Consider the following 15,994-nt stretch of genomic DNA (forward strand, 5'->3'; position numbering starts at 1 on the left):
TGCTCTGCGAAGGTCGCACCCATGGTTTCCTCGATTACGGAGAATGGCGATAGTTGGCCCAGGTTTGATTCCAAGCGTTCAGAACCCTTCTAGACCAAGTGGGAACACACTTAGTGGACCAAGGCCTTCTACACCGGATGACGTGACTCCTTTCGGTGCGCTTGGATTATCTCGGACGTTCCGCGATTTACTCCCTGTCTCCTCTGTAACACATGGACGCCGGGTAATCGATCGGCCTTAGGTCACCATGACAAGTGTGGTCCGGTTGATGCGTGGGACTAACACTGGTTTCCGTATCTAACCCTCGACATTGGATTTTGGGATTTTTCTTTCCTAGTTGGTCAATATCCTTCGTAGATCATCTATGTAGAGGATTCACCTTGCTAGGCCACCTGGAGCTAGAAATTTTACCCTACATTCAGGACGTTTTTGACGCTATGGCCGGTGGGGTGTCTGAAGACTTACCTGGAGGTTATGCAGCCACTACGTTCTCCGGACCGTGCACGTTCTTTCCTTCTGGCGCTCCCCACCTACCGGTGTCCACTCCTACATTGGTGCAATGGGTTTAATGACTACTATGTTGGCTGGTATCGACATGTCGTTTGTTGCATCCCACTTGGTACATGGAGGTATGACGTCCAGGACCTCAGAGGACGGTTGTCGTTTGGAGGAAACCTTACCGGCTGTTGTCCGGTGGCAAATGTCGAGTTTCGTGATTCTCTATTTCAGGCCGTTGATCACATTGCATCTCATATGGTGGCTCAGCTTTGAACTTGCATAATAGGAGCCTCCGTGTCTTTAAGAAAATTCCCAGATTTTACTATTAACATGACGTAAAGTCATGATTTTATTAAAGACACGGAGGCGAGTATTATTCCCACCCACCCTCTCGGTGTTGGGTTTTAGGATGAGATGCTGTATGTGTTTATTGTGTATATTTACTGAAGCAGTTTAAATTTTTCCATGGTTTGGTACTAATGGTAATTTTATGTATTCTAGGTTTGAGTTCCTAGACTGCTCCTGATGGATTTATTTGGTGAGTTTCAGTTTGGAGTTTGGATTTTACCATATTTCTCCCTCTTTTGTAGCTTGAAGTTCGGTTTGTTGCTGTTTCCTGTTCTTATCGGTGTGTGTGATGTCGGTTCATGTTTCCTGGTCTTCGGTTCGCAAGAAAGAGAGGGATTGTGGGAGACACAGGCCTTTTATAGTCACTTCCTCTGTTATGTGATTGGTTGCCTGTGTGCCTATACAGTTTTTTCTTTCATTTTGATATATTTATATTTCTCTATCTTTTCTGCTGAGAGTGATAAAGAAAGAGATATGCATAATACTTGCCTCCGTGTCTTTAATAAAATCATGACTTTACGTCATGTTAATAGTAAAAATCTGGGAATTTAGGCACATTATTAACGCACAGTAATATATGTATAAGAAATATGGGAAAAGAGTGACACCTAGTGGTCATAGCAAGAATGACATAATTAGTATTTTTTTAGAAAATTAAAACGGTGGCATATAAAACAAAAAGTTAAAGATAGAAGGACAAGGCTAAATTTGCACTTTGTTGAAAAATGATTATAATGAATATAAAGTGTGTGTTTTTATAAACTATGAGTAAAAATACATTTGGAATGTATTACCTGCTAGAAATAAAAACTAACGTTAAAAGAACACATTGTCATGTATTAGGAACACGAGATCAGAGAGCATTCTAGAACAGTTGTGAACGCAGTGTGAATGTATAGGAACAGTTCTTAAAATTGGTATCTGCACTCGCTACTCTGATTCGAAAGAACTACTATGGTTCAACACAGAGCCTTGGAGGGCAATCCACTTAACAGTGCTTTGTTTTTATTTCCAAAATCTAAAAATAATCAGGAAGTATTACTTTACTGAAGGGGTAGTGGCTGCATGGAATACCCTTCTAGCTGAAGTGGTAGAGGTCATCACACTGAGGGAGTTTAATTATGCATGGATAGGCATAAGCTAAGGCCAGGGACTAATAAAAGTATTTAGAAAACTGGGCAGACTAGATGGGTCGAATGGTTCACATCTGCGGTCACTGCGGTCAAACTTCTATGGCTATTAAATTAATTCCAGAACAATGCATAAACCAATTTTTTTTGTTGTTGTTTTAAATATGATGGTGTTTACTTATCCCTACATTAAACAATATCTATTTGTGAAGTGGGAAATGTAATTTTCAATGTATAATTTAATGAAAATCAAAATTTAATTTAATATAAAAAGTTACAGCTCCCCTTTAAAGGTTATTACCTCCACACCTGCTGGCAATGGTTGAAGGGTATGGACAACCCTGTAAGAGGTCCCTCCATGTTAAATAATTAACCTCCCCAATTCTACAGCTCAGTGTATTGGGGAGAAAGTGACAGGCACCTTAGTAGGTGGCTACTTGTACCTCACCTGCAATGGATGAGGGACAAGGGAGGATTCTGAATTGGGTGGGACCCCCAATCACACGACACATGGGATTAAAGGATAATTGTGGCATCTAAAGGGGTTAAAACAGAAGCAGCCGACAGCCTTGTTGTATGCAATTTCTCTTATTCACCGCACAGATGTTAAATAATTAAGTTCGTCCTAATTTTGTTTCTTAATGAATTTATTAAATAAAATTCAAATAAAATCAAATCCGATTCCATTATTTGAATTCAGAATAAAGATTTGGACAGACAGCTAAAGCTTTGGCTGAATGGTTGAACTTGATGGACTTTTGTTTCCCACCAAGATTACGGATTCAAACTGAATTTGTTTGCTACTACCGTTTAGAAGAATTATACCCACGTTCCTGTACAAAAGAATAAGACACTCATTAAATAAATTACCTGTTTGGTCAGATTATAAACCAGTTTGTACAACAGTGGTGTGCAATCAACTCTCAGAGTGTAGTTGCCTGAAAAAGAGAAAAAATAAATTGGTAGCAAGGTGCCCTTTGCGACATGTCATCGTGATGGATGCTTTGACCAGGGAGGTGAGGGATCTACCTGAAAATAAAGGTTAAACTAGACACACTCACTTCTTGTATCACTTCTTGATACATGTCTGTGTTTTAATATGTAATATATTTGTCTTGTGCTATGCATCCTGTGTGTTGATGGGAGTTAAAAATGGTAGGTGTGATTTTGCCAAATGGTTTTCAGTTTATTTGAAGCTGAATCCTTTCTTGTAATACGTCTACAACTCCATTGTGTTAAAAATTGCTCATTACCAATTAAAACCCAAAATTAGCAATGTTTTAATTTTTGTTTTTAATATTTACGCTTTTTTTTTTTGTCTTATTGCGTAAGCATTCTACTTAAAATCAACTTTTTTTTTTCCACCCATAAGTGCAACTGCTGGAAAATCGTACCTTTAAAAAAAAAATCTTTAAGAAACCTGTGTGGATAATGAAAACAGGCTGGTTAATTTCATACCTTCTATAGAAGAGTCTGAGTTAATGTAAGCTACACCACGTTCCTGGAGAATTTTTGCATTTTCCTTCAGATAAAAAAAAAGAAAAGAAAAGAAAATTATATGTAGTGTCTATTGCATTTCTGAGCAGATCACTATATAAAAGGCTAAATTATCTGCAGAAAATATTAAATATAAATTAAATTAACATTTGGAAATGATAGAAGGTACAGCGTTAGGTGACCTGTTTTGGTACCGTTGTTGCATATTCTCCCCACTTTATCAACTTGGTCCATCATCAGGATGATCATAAAACATATTGTTCTCCAAAAAGGATGAATTGCTATTGTCTTCATTTACACATTCAGTTTTAAATGTAATGAGAGGGTACCTGTGCAAGGATATGGGGATGGTACCAGTCCTCAAGACAGTCATAATATAACAGTCATGTTGGAGATGCAGAAAGTATTAAGGGTTAATAATTTATAGGGGTGTATATAAAAAATACCTTTCTGTCTCAGTAGAGATTTTTGCCAGAGGCTCAAGGAAGCAAGGTGAATGGTTAGAGTTAGGACCCACCTGGGGGGGTCTGCCTTGACGTTGGCAGGTGGGCTCATCCTCTCATGGCCATTGGATGTATCTAAAAAAACTCCATTTGTTTAAAAAATACATAGGGATTAAGGAGAGAGCGCAGGTAACTTGTTTTTCTTTGGTTTTTACTATATATTGGGGCTGATGTGTACTGTAGTCATTGCTGCAGCCCAGTGATGGGAGTGAGCGCAGGACTTCTCTTTCTGCATTTTTATCCATTTTTTGTATCACACAGCCTTGTTACAATGCAGCTGCCCATCCCATGTGTTCCCTATTAAGGGTTAATAATATATAGGGGTGTATATAAAAAATACCCCATTCTGTCTCAGTAGAGATTTTTTCCAGAGGCTCAAGGAAGCAGGGTGAATGTTTAGAGTTAGGACCCACCTAGGGGGCCTGCCTTGACGTTGGTAGGTGGGCTCATCCTCTCATGGCCATTGGGGAGTAACTAAAAAAGGGGGCCTGCCTTGACGTTGGTAGGTGGGCTCATCCTCTCATGGCCATTGGGGAGTAACTAAAAAAGGAGGACTGCCTTGACGTTGGCAGGTGGGCTCATCCTCTCATGGCTATTGGAGGTAACTAAAAAACCTCCATTTGTTTAAAAATACATAGGGATTAAGAAGAGAGCGCAGGTAACTTGTTTTTCTTTGGTTTTTACTATATATTGGGGCTGATGTGTACTGTAGTCATTGCTGCCGCCCAGTGATGGGAGTGAGCACAGGACTTATCTTTCTACAGAAGGTATATTGCCTAGCCACCAATGAGTAGGTGCTATGGCAGAACCATGTATGGTTGCAGCCCCACACACAGTTTATTTTTCAAAATTTTTTTAAGTTAAAACAAATATTTGGGCATTTTAAATATCCAGATTTTAGTTTCTCCTTAACATGGACTATATAAGGATGCATATATTTCTTATAAGTCCGTTTCCTCATTTACCGTTGACAAAAAAACCAACAAACAAAAAAAACAGTAGACAAGAGAATTTATCATGTAACTAGCTTTTGATATATTGCATTACACAAACTGTTCACTGCACATTTATGTAAGTTTCCAAGTGTGCGGACAATCTGCAGTGCATATATCCTATCTAATCTATCTAATATACATTATCTATTCCCCCTTTCACTTACAGGTAGAACATCAGAGGTTTTTCACCAAACAGTGGATTGTGGTTGACTGGAAACTGAATTGCAAAATTCAGACTAAAATAGTCAAAGCGGTTATTATAGCGAAGATGGACTATAATTAGCTAGTTACACCTAAACTTCAATACTCTGTTTTCAGTTTACTATTTTTAATTCCCTGTTTAGTGAATAAAATTCAATCCTCTCTTACCGGTCATCCTTGCAGTGCAGATACAACTTAATGACTATTAATTATTTAAAAACAAACATATCAAGCAAGGCAAAACATTTATTTATACACGGTAAATATTTTTTGATGAGAAGTTCAAAGAACCAGCTCCGTGCGCTGGGATTACATTGCCCATGGCAACTTTTAGCATTGTTAGTCATCGACATGGAAAGCAACATAATGAGATAATTACAAGCCAAGACCCAGTGTGCCCAAATCAGTTTATATTATTCCAGAAGTTCACTTTGTGTGTAAGATTAACACATGGTTAATATGATCACATGGCTGGTTGTTCATTTCAAACAACTGGTGATATATTGCACACCCGTCACTTTGTCACACGTTCCAGTTAGCTATTCACATTGGTCAGCAGAAATTATTTTGCTATGAATAGCTGTACGGACAATACAGATAAACTTATGGAGTTATTGTGTTAAAGTGCCTTTGAGTGTCCGGCCTGGGTTTATTCTCGATTCGCTGATTTCAGGCAGGTAAGTAATGCGTCTCTAGAAAGCCTCAACAGTGAAACAAATGTTGGGCAAACTCATTGCACCTTCAAAATTTAAAAATTGTGGCTTTAAAAATTTTATTTTTTTAAATGGCGACTGCAGGTTCGGGTTAAAAATATAAAACAAAACATCATTTATAAATGCATATATATATATATATGTATATCTCACCTCTGCCCACTCAGTGGATCCTAACAGTCCAAACTCTTCTGCATCCCAGCTTGCAAAAATAATTGTTCTTCTGGGTCTCCAGCCTGGAATTAGTTTATCACATGTCAAATGCAAAATACTACTACACTCAGGAAGGGATGCATTTAAGTACTCTAATATCTAACTTAGGTGCTTCCAACATGAACCCTATGCAGAGGTGGTACTAGCGTGGTCGCAGCGACTGAGGTGCCTTCCGCGGTCCATGCTGTTAGGGCCATCCAATGGCAAAGAATATCCAGGGGGCCCGGTCAGCGCTACGGCGCTTTAAGAGCGCGACCGAGCCCCCTGTGAGGACATCAGAGCTAAGAGGAAATGACTGCCATAGACACTTTCTTCCCAGCAACCACCAGGAGCCACATGGGAGGATGAAGAGGAGGGAGTCAGAGTGTGTACTCTGACTCCCATCAGGCTGAGCCACCACTGGACCCCAGTGAAAGTCACCCTCCTGCACCTAAAAGGTAGGAAACAGGAGGGTGACTTAAACATGTTGCATGCGTGGGTGTGTTAGTGTATGTGAGGCGTAACTAGAAACCACTGTGGTCCCCCCCACATTTCCACACACACACAGACCCATCCACACAGACATGTAGACACACACACACACACACACTGTGGGCCATCCCTTACCCTTACATTTTTCTGTTCTGTATTGTGATTTTAATGTACTTCATAGATAGCTTGCATTTTACATTATACTATATTTTAAATTACAATGGGAGAATGAGTCACTAGCAAATTCTACATTTATTATTATGGTTATCTATAATGAAGTCCTGTACAATAGGTCAAACAACAAACAAGTACTTGCAACAACAAAAAAGTTGATAAATAGATATAGGTACAAAGCCCTTAGCGCACCAGGAGATCTAATACCGACTCTTAAGTGGAGGGAGATTCAGCAGCATAACATTTTTTTATTTTTTAAGTGCAGCATTAAAGAAATTTGCTGCTGAATCTCGTCCAGTCAGTATTAGATCTCCTGGTACGCTTAGGGCTGTGTACCTATATCTATTTATTTACTTTTTTTCTAGCCTTAATGGGGGGCTTGTAATACTAGTTGAGATCTTCTACCTGTCAATATTTGATTCATTTATATATTTACTTTTATTCATACCATTTTCTCCACTCATTAGGGCTAGAGTTTTCTACCCACGCTTAGTAGCAAAAAAAGTTGGATGTAGAGGAGCAGAAGGTGGTGAGGATCTTCCGGAGCTTACAGTTTTAGGGGAGTTAGTTACAAGTGCATCTACAATGCATTTTCATGAATGGCAAACGCTGTACCTTTACCTTGATAGCATAACTATGAACATTTTATGACAGTACAAAGAAAGGAGAAGTAGGTTAAAGGAACACTATTGGGTCAGGAACACATACGTGTATTCCTGACCCCAATAGTGTTAAAACCACCATTTAGGTGGCTTTTCCTCCATTGATGATACCTTATTTCCAGCACCACGCAGGTCTGCCAGAGCTGACCCCACACCCCAATTCACCTCCTTGAGTGACATCTTCACAACTGACGATCTCAGCCAAACCAATACTTTCTATAGGAAAAGCATTGGAGTGGCTGAGATCGAGGGGGCAGGGCAAGGGCTTGGCCAAACACTGGCCTGGAGTGGACACTAGAATTGTTCCTATACTGTATTTAAACACTGCAAGGACTGACTATACTCACCAGAACAACTACCTTAAGTTCAAATTCAGTGAGCATACATTGTATAGCTATAGTGAGCATACATTGTATTTCTCACTACTGCGCATGCCCAGTCCTGCCAATATTCACAATTATGCACTACCATATAACATTTTAAAATAAGAGTAAATAACTCTAAAAAAGTTTATTTGATGAAAAAAATAAAATTTTACATTACATTACAGTAATTAAGTAAGATAGATTTGTACCTTCTCTCAGTTTTTTGCCAAAGCTTCTTGCGATTTCTTGCAGTACGGCTGCTCCCGTTGTCGGATCAATTCCACCAAAAACCCAAGAATCCCTGTGACCGCCCAAAATTATATAACGATCTGTAATATGACATTATTGATTGAGGTCTTGGATACAGTGAAAGTATGTCAATGGAAGCCATAAGGTAACTGGTTGCCTTAACCCAAGTATGACGGAAGTTAGGCAAGTTACTTTATATAGTAACGGACATAAAAATTAACCTTTTTACGATAGAGGACATTTTAAATGTTGTGCGTTTTCCACCTGCTGTGTCTGATCTGGCCACAGATGGCAAACTATCAAAGCACGGTTATTCACTCAAGTGAGAATTTAAAGTGAATTCCAAGAGAATTTGGTCATTTTGGCCTTATATTTGAAATTCACTTTTGTTTCTCAATTTTGTGAATAACTTTGTAAATCCTACATATGCGACTTCTAGACTTGTACAGTTCTAAATTACAGGCGCCGAATAAACAAACAGTCTTGTCCCACAACATTCCAGAGTTCAACCAAAAAAGGACTTATTATTATTATTATTATTATTGGCATATATATATAGCGCGAATGTATTATGCAATGCTTAACAATATCATAAAAGGGAGACATTTTATAATTCATAAATAAGACCGTTATACAATGTTATAGGAACAATAGGTTGAGGAGGACCATGCTCAAATGGGCTTACAAGCTATAGGACTTAAATTACAATTAACTCAATTTTTTTTTTAAATAAATTATATCAATAACATAGTGTTGATTTACTAGGAGTCCCCTTTTATTTTTGTCATAAGATGTCAGCAAGTTTACATTGAAAACAGACTCAGAACTGCTGAATGGGTTTGCGAATACTCAACATTACGGACAGTCCTTAATTGTTAAATAACATTTTGATTAATATCAAGCATCACATTGTAACGCACCCTTAATGTTGTTACTTTATTCATTGGTTTGCCATTATTCAGACGTCTTCGCAGTGAATGGTAATTTCAATAGTTTGTACAATTCCCACCTACTATAACTTAAATTGCCAAAAAATACAAAACACCAAACTAACTTTTTCAAGACTACAACAGTTAGATGTAAATATTAATGTATTTCATTTTTATCTTGTATTTATTAACGTGATATATATATATAATACACAGCTGTGCAGTATAATTTGAGTGAGGTGTAGAGGAATAGAAAGCAAAATTACATTTATACACACACAACATATTAATATAAGGGTTATGATTATTTGTAGGTCACTGTTGAAATAAAACCCAATTGTCGGGGCGTGGCTTGACCGGGAACCAAGCTGGACGTGCAAGCCTAGAGCTCCTCGCTGACCCACTGTACCAAACGCATACAACGGCTAAATACCAACTAATTAACCTTACCCCCCGACTCCTTACCCACCATGGAAAAACGCCAGCAGAGAAAACCGGGCACAAAAAAAGCAGACACAGCCGCCACGGTACCCGATCTGTTTGCGGCCTCTCGCACGCCGCGCCAAGACATCCAAGATGGCGGCGGATCCAGCCCGCGAGCTCCGGGTTCGCCGGCAATCTCGAGCTCACCCCAGCCTCACGGCCCAGCCATATCGGAAACGGCCCACATACTGACCGAGCTGGCGGCGGTGAAAACCTACTTAGCCCGAGAGATTGACAGAAGCTCGAAGGCAGTGATGTCAGAAATCCACAAGTTGGGCGAGCGTACCGCAGATCTGGAGCAACGTGTGGAAGCTACCACGGTAGCCCACAACTTGGTGACCGCTCATGTCAATACACTTACCACCCGACTAGAGGCCTCAGAGGCAGCGCTGGAGGACCTGGCGAACAGGTCGCGCCGCAACAACATACGCGTGCGCGGCCTGCCAGAGCAACAGGACGAAGGCCCAATCCCGACCATGCTCCTTGCACTCCTACGTCCTCTATTACCAGAAATACCAGACGAGCACTGGCACATCGACAGAGCCCACAGGGCCCTGCGCGCCCGAAGAGACGACAACACAAGACCCAGGGACATAATTGTCCGCTTTCTTCATTTTCAAACAAAAGAAGCGGTGCTAAGGAAGGCCAGAGAGAGCCCTATAAAATACCAAGACAGAGAAATCACTCTTTTCCAAGACTTGGCTCCCATTACCCTCCAACGCAGAAGAGAATGGAGGCCAGTTACTGAGTTACTCAGGGCCAACGCGATCAGGTACGCCTGGGGGCATCCGTTTAAAATAATGGTCTTTAAAAACGGCAGACCTCACATCCTCATGCCAGGCACGGACCCAGCACCCTTTTTTCGCGCCCTGGGCATAACACTGCCAGAGAGCTTCTCGCTACCAGATACCACTCTACCAGCCTTACAACCCCTACCACGCGACTGGCACACCGCCATGGAGTAAATAGGCGGCAGACTGACACCAGCAACAAAGGCACTATCAACCTCCCGAGAGTGAGCACACCAGACCCCTCCGACGACTTCACGGCGCCATTCCAACCCTTTCCTATCCTCCGGCAGCAGAACACCAGGCAACGGAGCACCTGAGACGCTTTACCCACCGGTCGGACTGAAACCGCGACACCCAAAAACAATGCCCCTTTCTACGATGGACTCACACTCCAAAGCTCACCCTCGCCACACGCACCAATCAACGGACTCTATCCACACTGACTATTACCAACACTTGATTGACGAGCTTTCTTGACCCCACCAACCTCCCAACCCCTGTCCCAGTGGCAGCTACAACGATAAGCCACACTATGGACCTGTCTATGGACTGCTGTGGACATTTTGGCACCGAAATTAGAAACTGATAAATGCTGTCACGTTCCTGACACCGAACGGAAGAGTAATGTATATAACTGCAATCTGTATGAAGTAATGTGACAGCTATAGAGAAAAAATAAGAGGCCTCTAGGGGCCAGAAGACTGGGAAGAAAATTCCAAACCCAACTTCCGTACCCCAGGAGAGATGGTCACCTAGACTGGGTAGTAGGGCATAACCCTGAAATTATAAACGTGAAAGGGAGAAATTACCCAACCCGGGTGTCTTGTAATAAGGCAACCAGATGGGTAAAGGCCCAGTCCAATCTTAAACAAAACGTAGCAAAAAAACAAAAAACTTTATTAAAGTCTATTAAAAGACTGGGTCTGCATAGTGATGGACAAAGTCCTATAAGGAGAGCGATAGCTGCATAGGTAGTCAGCTTACAATAGGCCGATTCTATTAGACGAGCCCCTTGTAGATCGAGGCAGTATACTAAACCATGCAGCAATCCGGGAAACTAGACAGCAGTAAGGACAGGAGGGGGGAGAGAAAAAGTAAAGTGAATGATCTCACACAAAACCCCTAAAGTCCTGTGCTAGCCCTTATTCTCCTAAATAACACCTTCGTGGGTGTTTTAATCTAAGACTCAACTAAGTCCATACACATATAGCCCCAGTTAAAACGCTAAACGAACATGAGTGCAGAAAAAAGTGCTGAAGTGCTCAAGTAAGTGAAGACTGACTGAACCCGACGCGCGTTTCGGCGTAACCGTACGCCGTCATCAGGGGTATCTGAAGGGAGGCTGTCCCCGCGGTTTATTTAAACCGATATCTCAATTTAGTCCACGTGGGTATCCACCAATCCCGTGTGTTCAGAGCATTTGCCGGCTGACGATTGGAACAAGGAGGGGGCGTGGCATGCATATGCCGTAAATCCAGCCCTTCACAGAGACCAATGCATATTAGACCGGGAGATTTTAACCCTTGGAGTGCCCAGTTGTTCCACTGAAGAAAGTGTCATATTAAATAAATATATATAAACAAGAGGCTGCTGCCAGTTTGGAGTATAATTTACATATATCCGTTATAGTCGGTTTTATAACAACCTGGTAACATACGGATACTGTATTACAAACAACTAACTATAGATGTCTTCCAAGTTTATATATTTAGGTAAATGATCTTAGATTGACAGGGAATGTAGTAGAGCACTCAAGACGAGGGAAGTAGGGTCCCTCGTCTTGAGTGCTCTACTACATTCCCTGTCACTCTAAGATCATTTACCTAAATATATAAACTTGGAAGACATCTATAGTTAGTTGTTTGTAATACAGTATCCGTATGTTACCAGGTTGTTATAAAACCGACTATAACGGATATATGTAAATTATACTCCAAACTGGCAGCAGCCTCTTGTTTATATATATTTATTTAATATGACACTTTCTTCAGTGGAACAACTGGGCACTCCAAGGGTTAAAATCTCCTGGTCTAATATGCATTGGTCTCTGTGAAGGGCTGGATTTACGGCATATGCATGCCACGCCCCCTCCTTGTTCCAATCGTCAGCCGGCAAATGCTCTGAACACACGGGATTGGTGGATACCCACGTGGACTAAATTGAGATATCGGTTTAAATAAACCGCGGGGACAGCCTCCCTTCAGATACCCCTGATGACGGCGTACGGTTACGCCGAAACGCGCGTCGGGTTCAGTCAGTCTTCACTTACTTGAGCACTTCAGCACTTTTTTCTGCACTCATGTTCGTTTAGCGTTTTAACTGGGGCTATATGTGTATGGACTTAGTTGAGTCTTAGATTAGAACACCCACAAAGGTGTTATTTAGGAGAATAAGGGCTAGCACAGGACTTTAGGGGTTTTGTGTGAGATCATTCACTTTACTTTTTCTCTCCCCCCTCCTGTCCTTACTGCTGTCTAGTTTCCCGGATTGCTGCATGGTTTAGTATACTGCCTCGATCTACAAGGGGCTCGTCTAATAGAATCGGCCTATTGTAAGCTGACTACCTATGCAGCTATCGCTCTCCTTATAGGACTTTGTCCATCACTATGCAGACCCAGTCTTTTAATAGACTTTAATAAAGTTTTTTGTTTTTTTGCTAATGTGACAGCTAGCCAAGGCACACACACCACAATAGATGCAACACGTTATTCCAGACACCAACCCACCACACATCCATACCACACGCTGACAAAGGTTCAGGGCAGGGGGTCACACACTATGCTGGGGAAGCACACACCCGGACAACACGGAATCACGGGCCGTGGCGGGGGGGGGATGGGGGGGTGGGACGGTGGGTGGCGGGTGGGCTGGGGGGATGTGGCGGGGCCGAGGTGGGCAGCGGAACACACGCATACCGGGACACAGAAGTTACTTAAAGGGGGTATTATGATGGAAATGGTTGAGACAGAGGGATTGTCATGTTCCAGATTTGTACTGATATGTCTTGATATGTGTGAATATGTAATACTGTATGCAACCACCGATGACAGGTCCCCGCCCTTCCTCCGCCTCCCCCCCCTCCCTCCTCCCCCCCCTTCCCCCCCCCCCCTTGAGCAACCGCCCATTTGACAGACCGACCAAAGATCCTAGCAACCGAACCCCCACCCCCCCCCCCTCCCCCGGTATCCAATAATAAAGACAACGCAAAAAAAAAACCAAAAAAAAAAAAAACCCTGGCGCTATTGTGCTCACGACCGGGAGAACCACTGAGGATCAGACGGGGTAACCCAACTGGGCTCACCCTCAAAAGCCTTTGCTTTCCCCATTCCCCTCCCCCCACACCCCCTAACTCCCAAAAGCTACCCGCTTCACTTACGCACCGAAGCAACACAGTACATAAGATCCTGAGGCGGGGAAGCTGAATTACCCTCTAAGTTCTCCAATAGCTCACTGCATACTAAAGTTATAACAGACATTCGTTTCATGGTATCAGGGGGCCACACCGGCAGACAGGTTCATGACCCACCACTCCCAGACTGTAGCAGTCGTAGGGGAGACGAGGGTCCGTACACCCCCCCATGGTCTGGCACAGGATAAGACCAGACACGTACGGCAGCACCGTACTACCCCCCCCCCCCTTGCCCAAACCCTCCTTGCCCCTCTCTCTTTCTTTTTCTCTTCCGTGCCCTCCCTGGCACCCCACCCACCCCATGCTCACACCGGTCTTGGACGCAGTTAGCGACTCAACATGCTCGCTCACAATCCCTCTCCCTGACAAAGTCCCAAAGGAACAGAGGTGGGACTACACCCCACCCCCCGTTACATACTTACGCCAGCCGACCCATATTGCAGCAACAAAGCGGCCCGAGTATCCCTCGGGACCAAGTGCACCTACCAAAACTACCTGATCATGTCTCTTAAAATATCCTCGCTTAACGTTAAAGGCCTCAACGCCCCACACAAGCGAAGAACACTCTTCAGGGAACTAAAAAGGTTAAATCCCGACATTGCATTCATACAAGAGACACACCTGTCTCGGTCCACCCAGGTCTCCCTCCGCGACTCCACATACCGCTTGGCCGCCGAGGCACGCACCTTCCGTAAACACAACGGAGTAGCGATCCTCACACACAAGCGATGCCCAGTTCATATAACCCAAGTGACTTCGGACCCCGACGGCAGATATGTTGTAGCGACTGGCCGGATTCATTCACAACTCATCCACTTAATCAACATATACGCTCCCAACACATCTACACCCCAATTCTGGAGCCAGATGTCTGACATGGTCCTTGCGCTCCCCACCGGAATCCTCCTCCTAGGCGGAGATTTCAACGCAACACCCGCTCCGGCAGTTGACAGAAGCTCACGCCCGGGATTGCTTAGATCCCATGGCATGGGCGCCCAAGACAAACAATTACACCACTTTATCCGCAAAACAGGCCTCATAGACGCATGGAGGGCACAACACCCCTCTGTCAGAGACTACACCTATTACTCACCGCCCCACGATACGTACTCGCGCATAGACATGTTCTTGACCAACCATGCAGCCTACACGAAAACACAAAAAACAGATATAGGTACCATTGCGTGGTCGGACCACGCAGACATCGCCATCTACCTTACAGGGCTCCAATGCCCCACCCCATGGACGTGGAGACTAAACACGTCCCTACTCAAGGACCCCCAGGTAGTAGACGACATACAGAAACAATTAACCACATACTTTACAGAAAACCTAACACCAGACATCCCAATGACCACGATATGGGCAGCCCACAAAGCTGTGATCAAAATAGCAACCCACAAAAAAAAACAAAAAACACAGAAACTCACTCAACTACTAGAAACCCTCCGCACAGCGGAGCAACGCCACAAAACTGACCCGACTCCCCAAACGCTACAACTTCTCCAAAACACCCGCATTACGATCAGACAACTGCTCATAGACGACACAGCCCGAGCACTCACCTGGACAAGAAGAACATACTACGACAAGTCCAACAAAATGGACACACTTTTAGCCCGCACACTACGACCCAGAACCCAACACCCACATATCACCAAGATCAGAGCCCCAGACGGCACACTGAAAACGTCCCCGGCCGACATAGCCCAAATTTTCACAACTTTCTACACTACACTATACAACCACTCCCCACAAGATGACACCACACATGCTGTGGAGTCCCAGAAAATAACGGACTTTCTAACCCACTTAAACTTACCAAAACTACACACTGCTGCCATAACGGAACTGGCAGCACCAATTACCAAAGACGAAATCGATTCAGCCATCTCCGCTCTCAAAAGCAATAAAGCCCCCGGCCCAGACGGTTTTGAGGGCAGCTACTACAAAACCTTTAGAGAAACTCTCGTCCCACATTTAGAATCCCTATTCCGGGACCTAATGCAGGGGACCCCACCAGACAGGGACATGACACGGGCAAACATCATTCTGCTACCAAAGCCAGGCAAAGACCACACACAGCCAGAAGCATACCGACCTATCTCACTCATAAACCACGACAGCAAACTATTCGCCAAGATATTAGCAGGAAGACTGAACCCATACCTGACAAGCCTAGTCCATGCAGACCAAGTAGGATTCATACCGGGACGCCAGTTATACGAAAACACGAGACGTAACATCGACTTAATAGGGTTCCTAGCAACCACAAAAACACCGTCCCTGGCACTCTCCCTCGATGCTGAAAAAGCATTTGACCGTGTAAAATGGCCATATATGTTCACCCTCTTAGAACACCT

At 43.2% G+C, this 15,994-nt stretch overlaps 1 protein-coding gene across 2 annotated transcripts in view; it reads right to left on the reverse strand.

Moving 5' to 3' along the window:
• NAALAD2 (N-acetylated alpha-linked acidic dipeptidase 2) overlaps positions 1-15,994 on the reverse strand; it is an 86,968-nt gene that overhangs the window by 16,389 nt on the left and 54,585 nt on the right. For both annotated transcript variants that reach the window (XM_063430808.1, XM_063430799.1), the window contains 4 exons: positions 7,980-8,099; positions 6,039-6,121; positions 3,435-3,498; positions 2,847-2,914 (listed from right to left, as the gene is read on the reverse strand). In XM_063430808.1, coding sequence (XP_063286878.1) covers positions 2,847-2,914; positions 3,435-3,498; positions 6,039-6,121; positions 7,980-8,099 — 335 coding nt within the window. The remainder of the gene's footprint in view (positions 1-2,846; positions 2,915-3,434; positions 3,499-6,038; positions 6,122-7,979; positions 8,100-15,994) is intronic.

Source organism: Pelobates fuscus, chromosome 1, assembly GCF_036172605.1.
Source record: "Pelobates fuscus isolate aPelFus1 chromosome 1, aPelFus1.pri, whole genome shotgun sequence".
Lineage (NCBI taxonomy): Eukaryota > Metazoa > Chordata > Amphibia > Anura > Pelobatidae > Pelobates > Pelobates fuscus.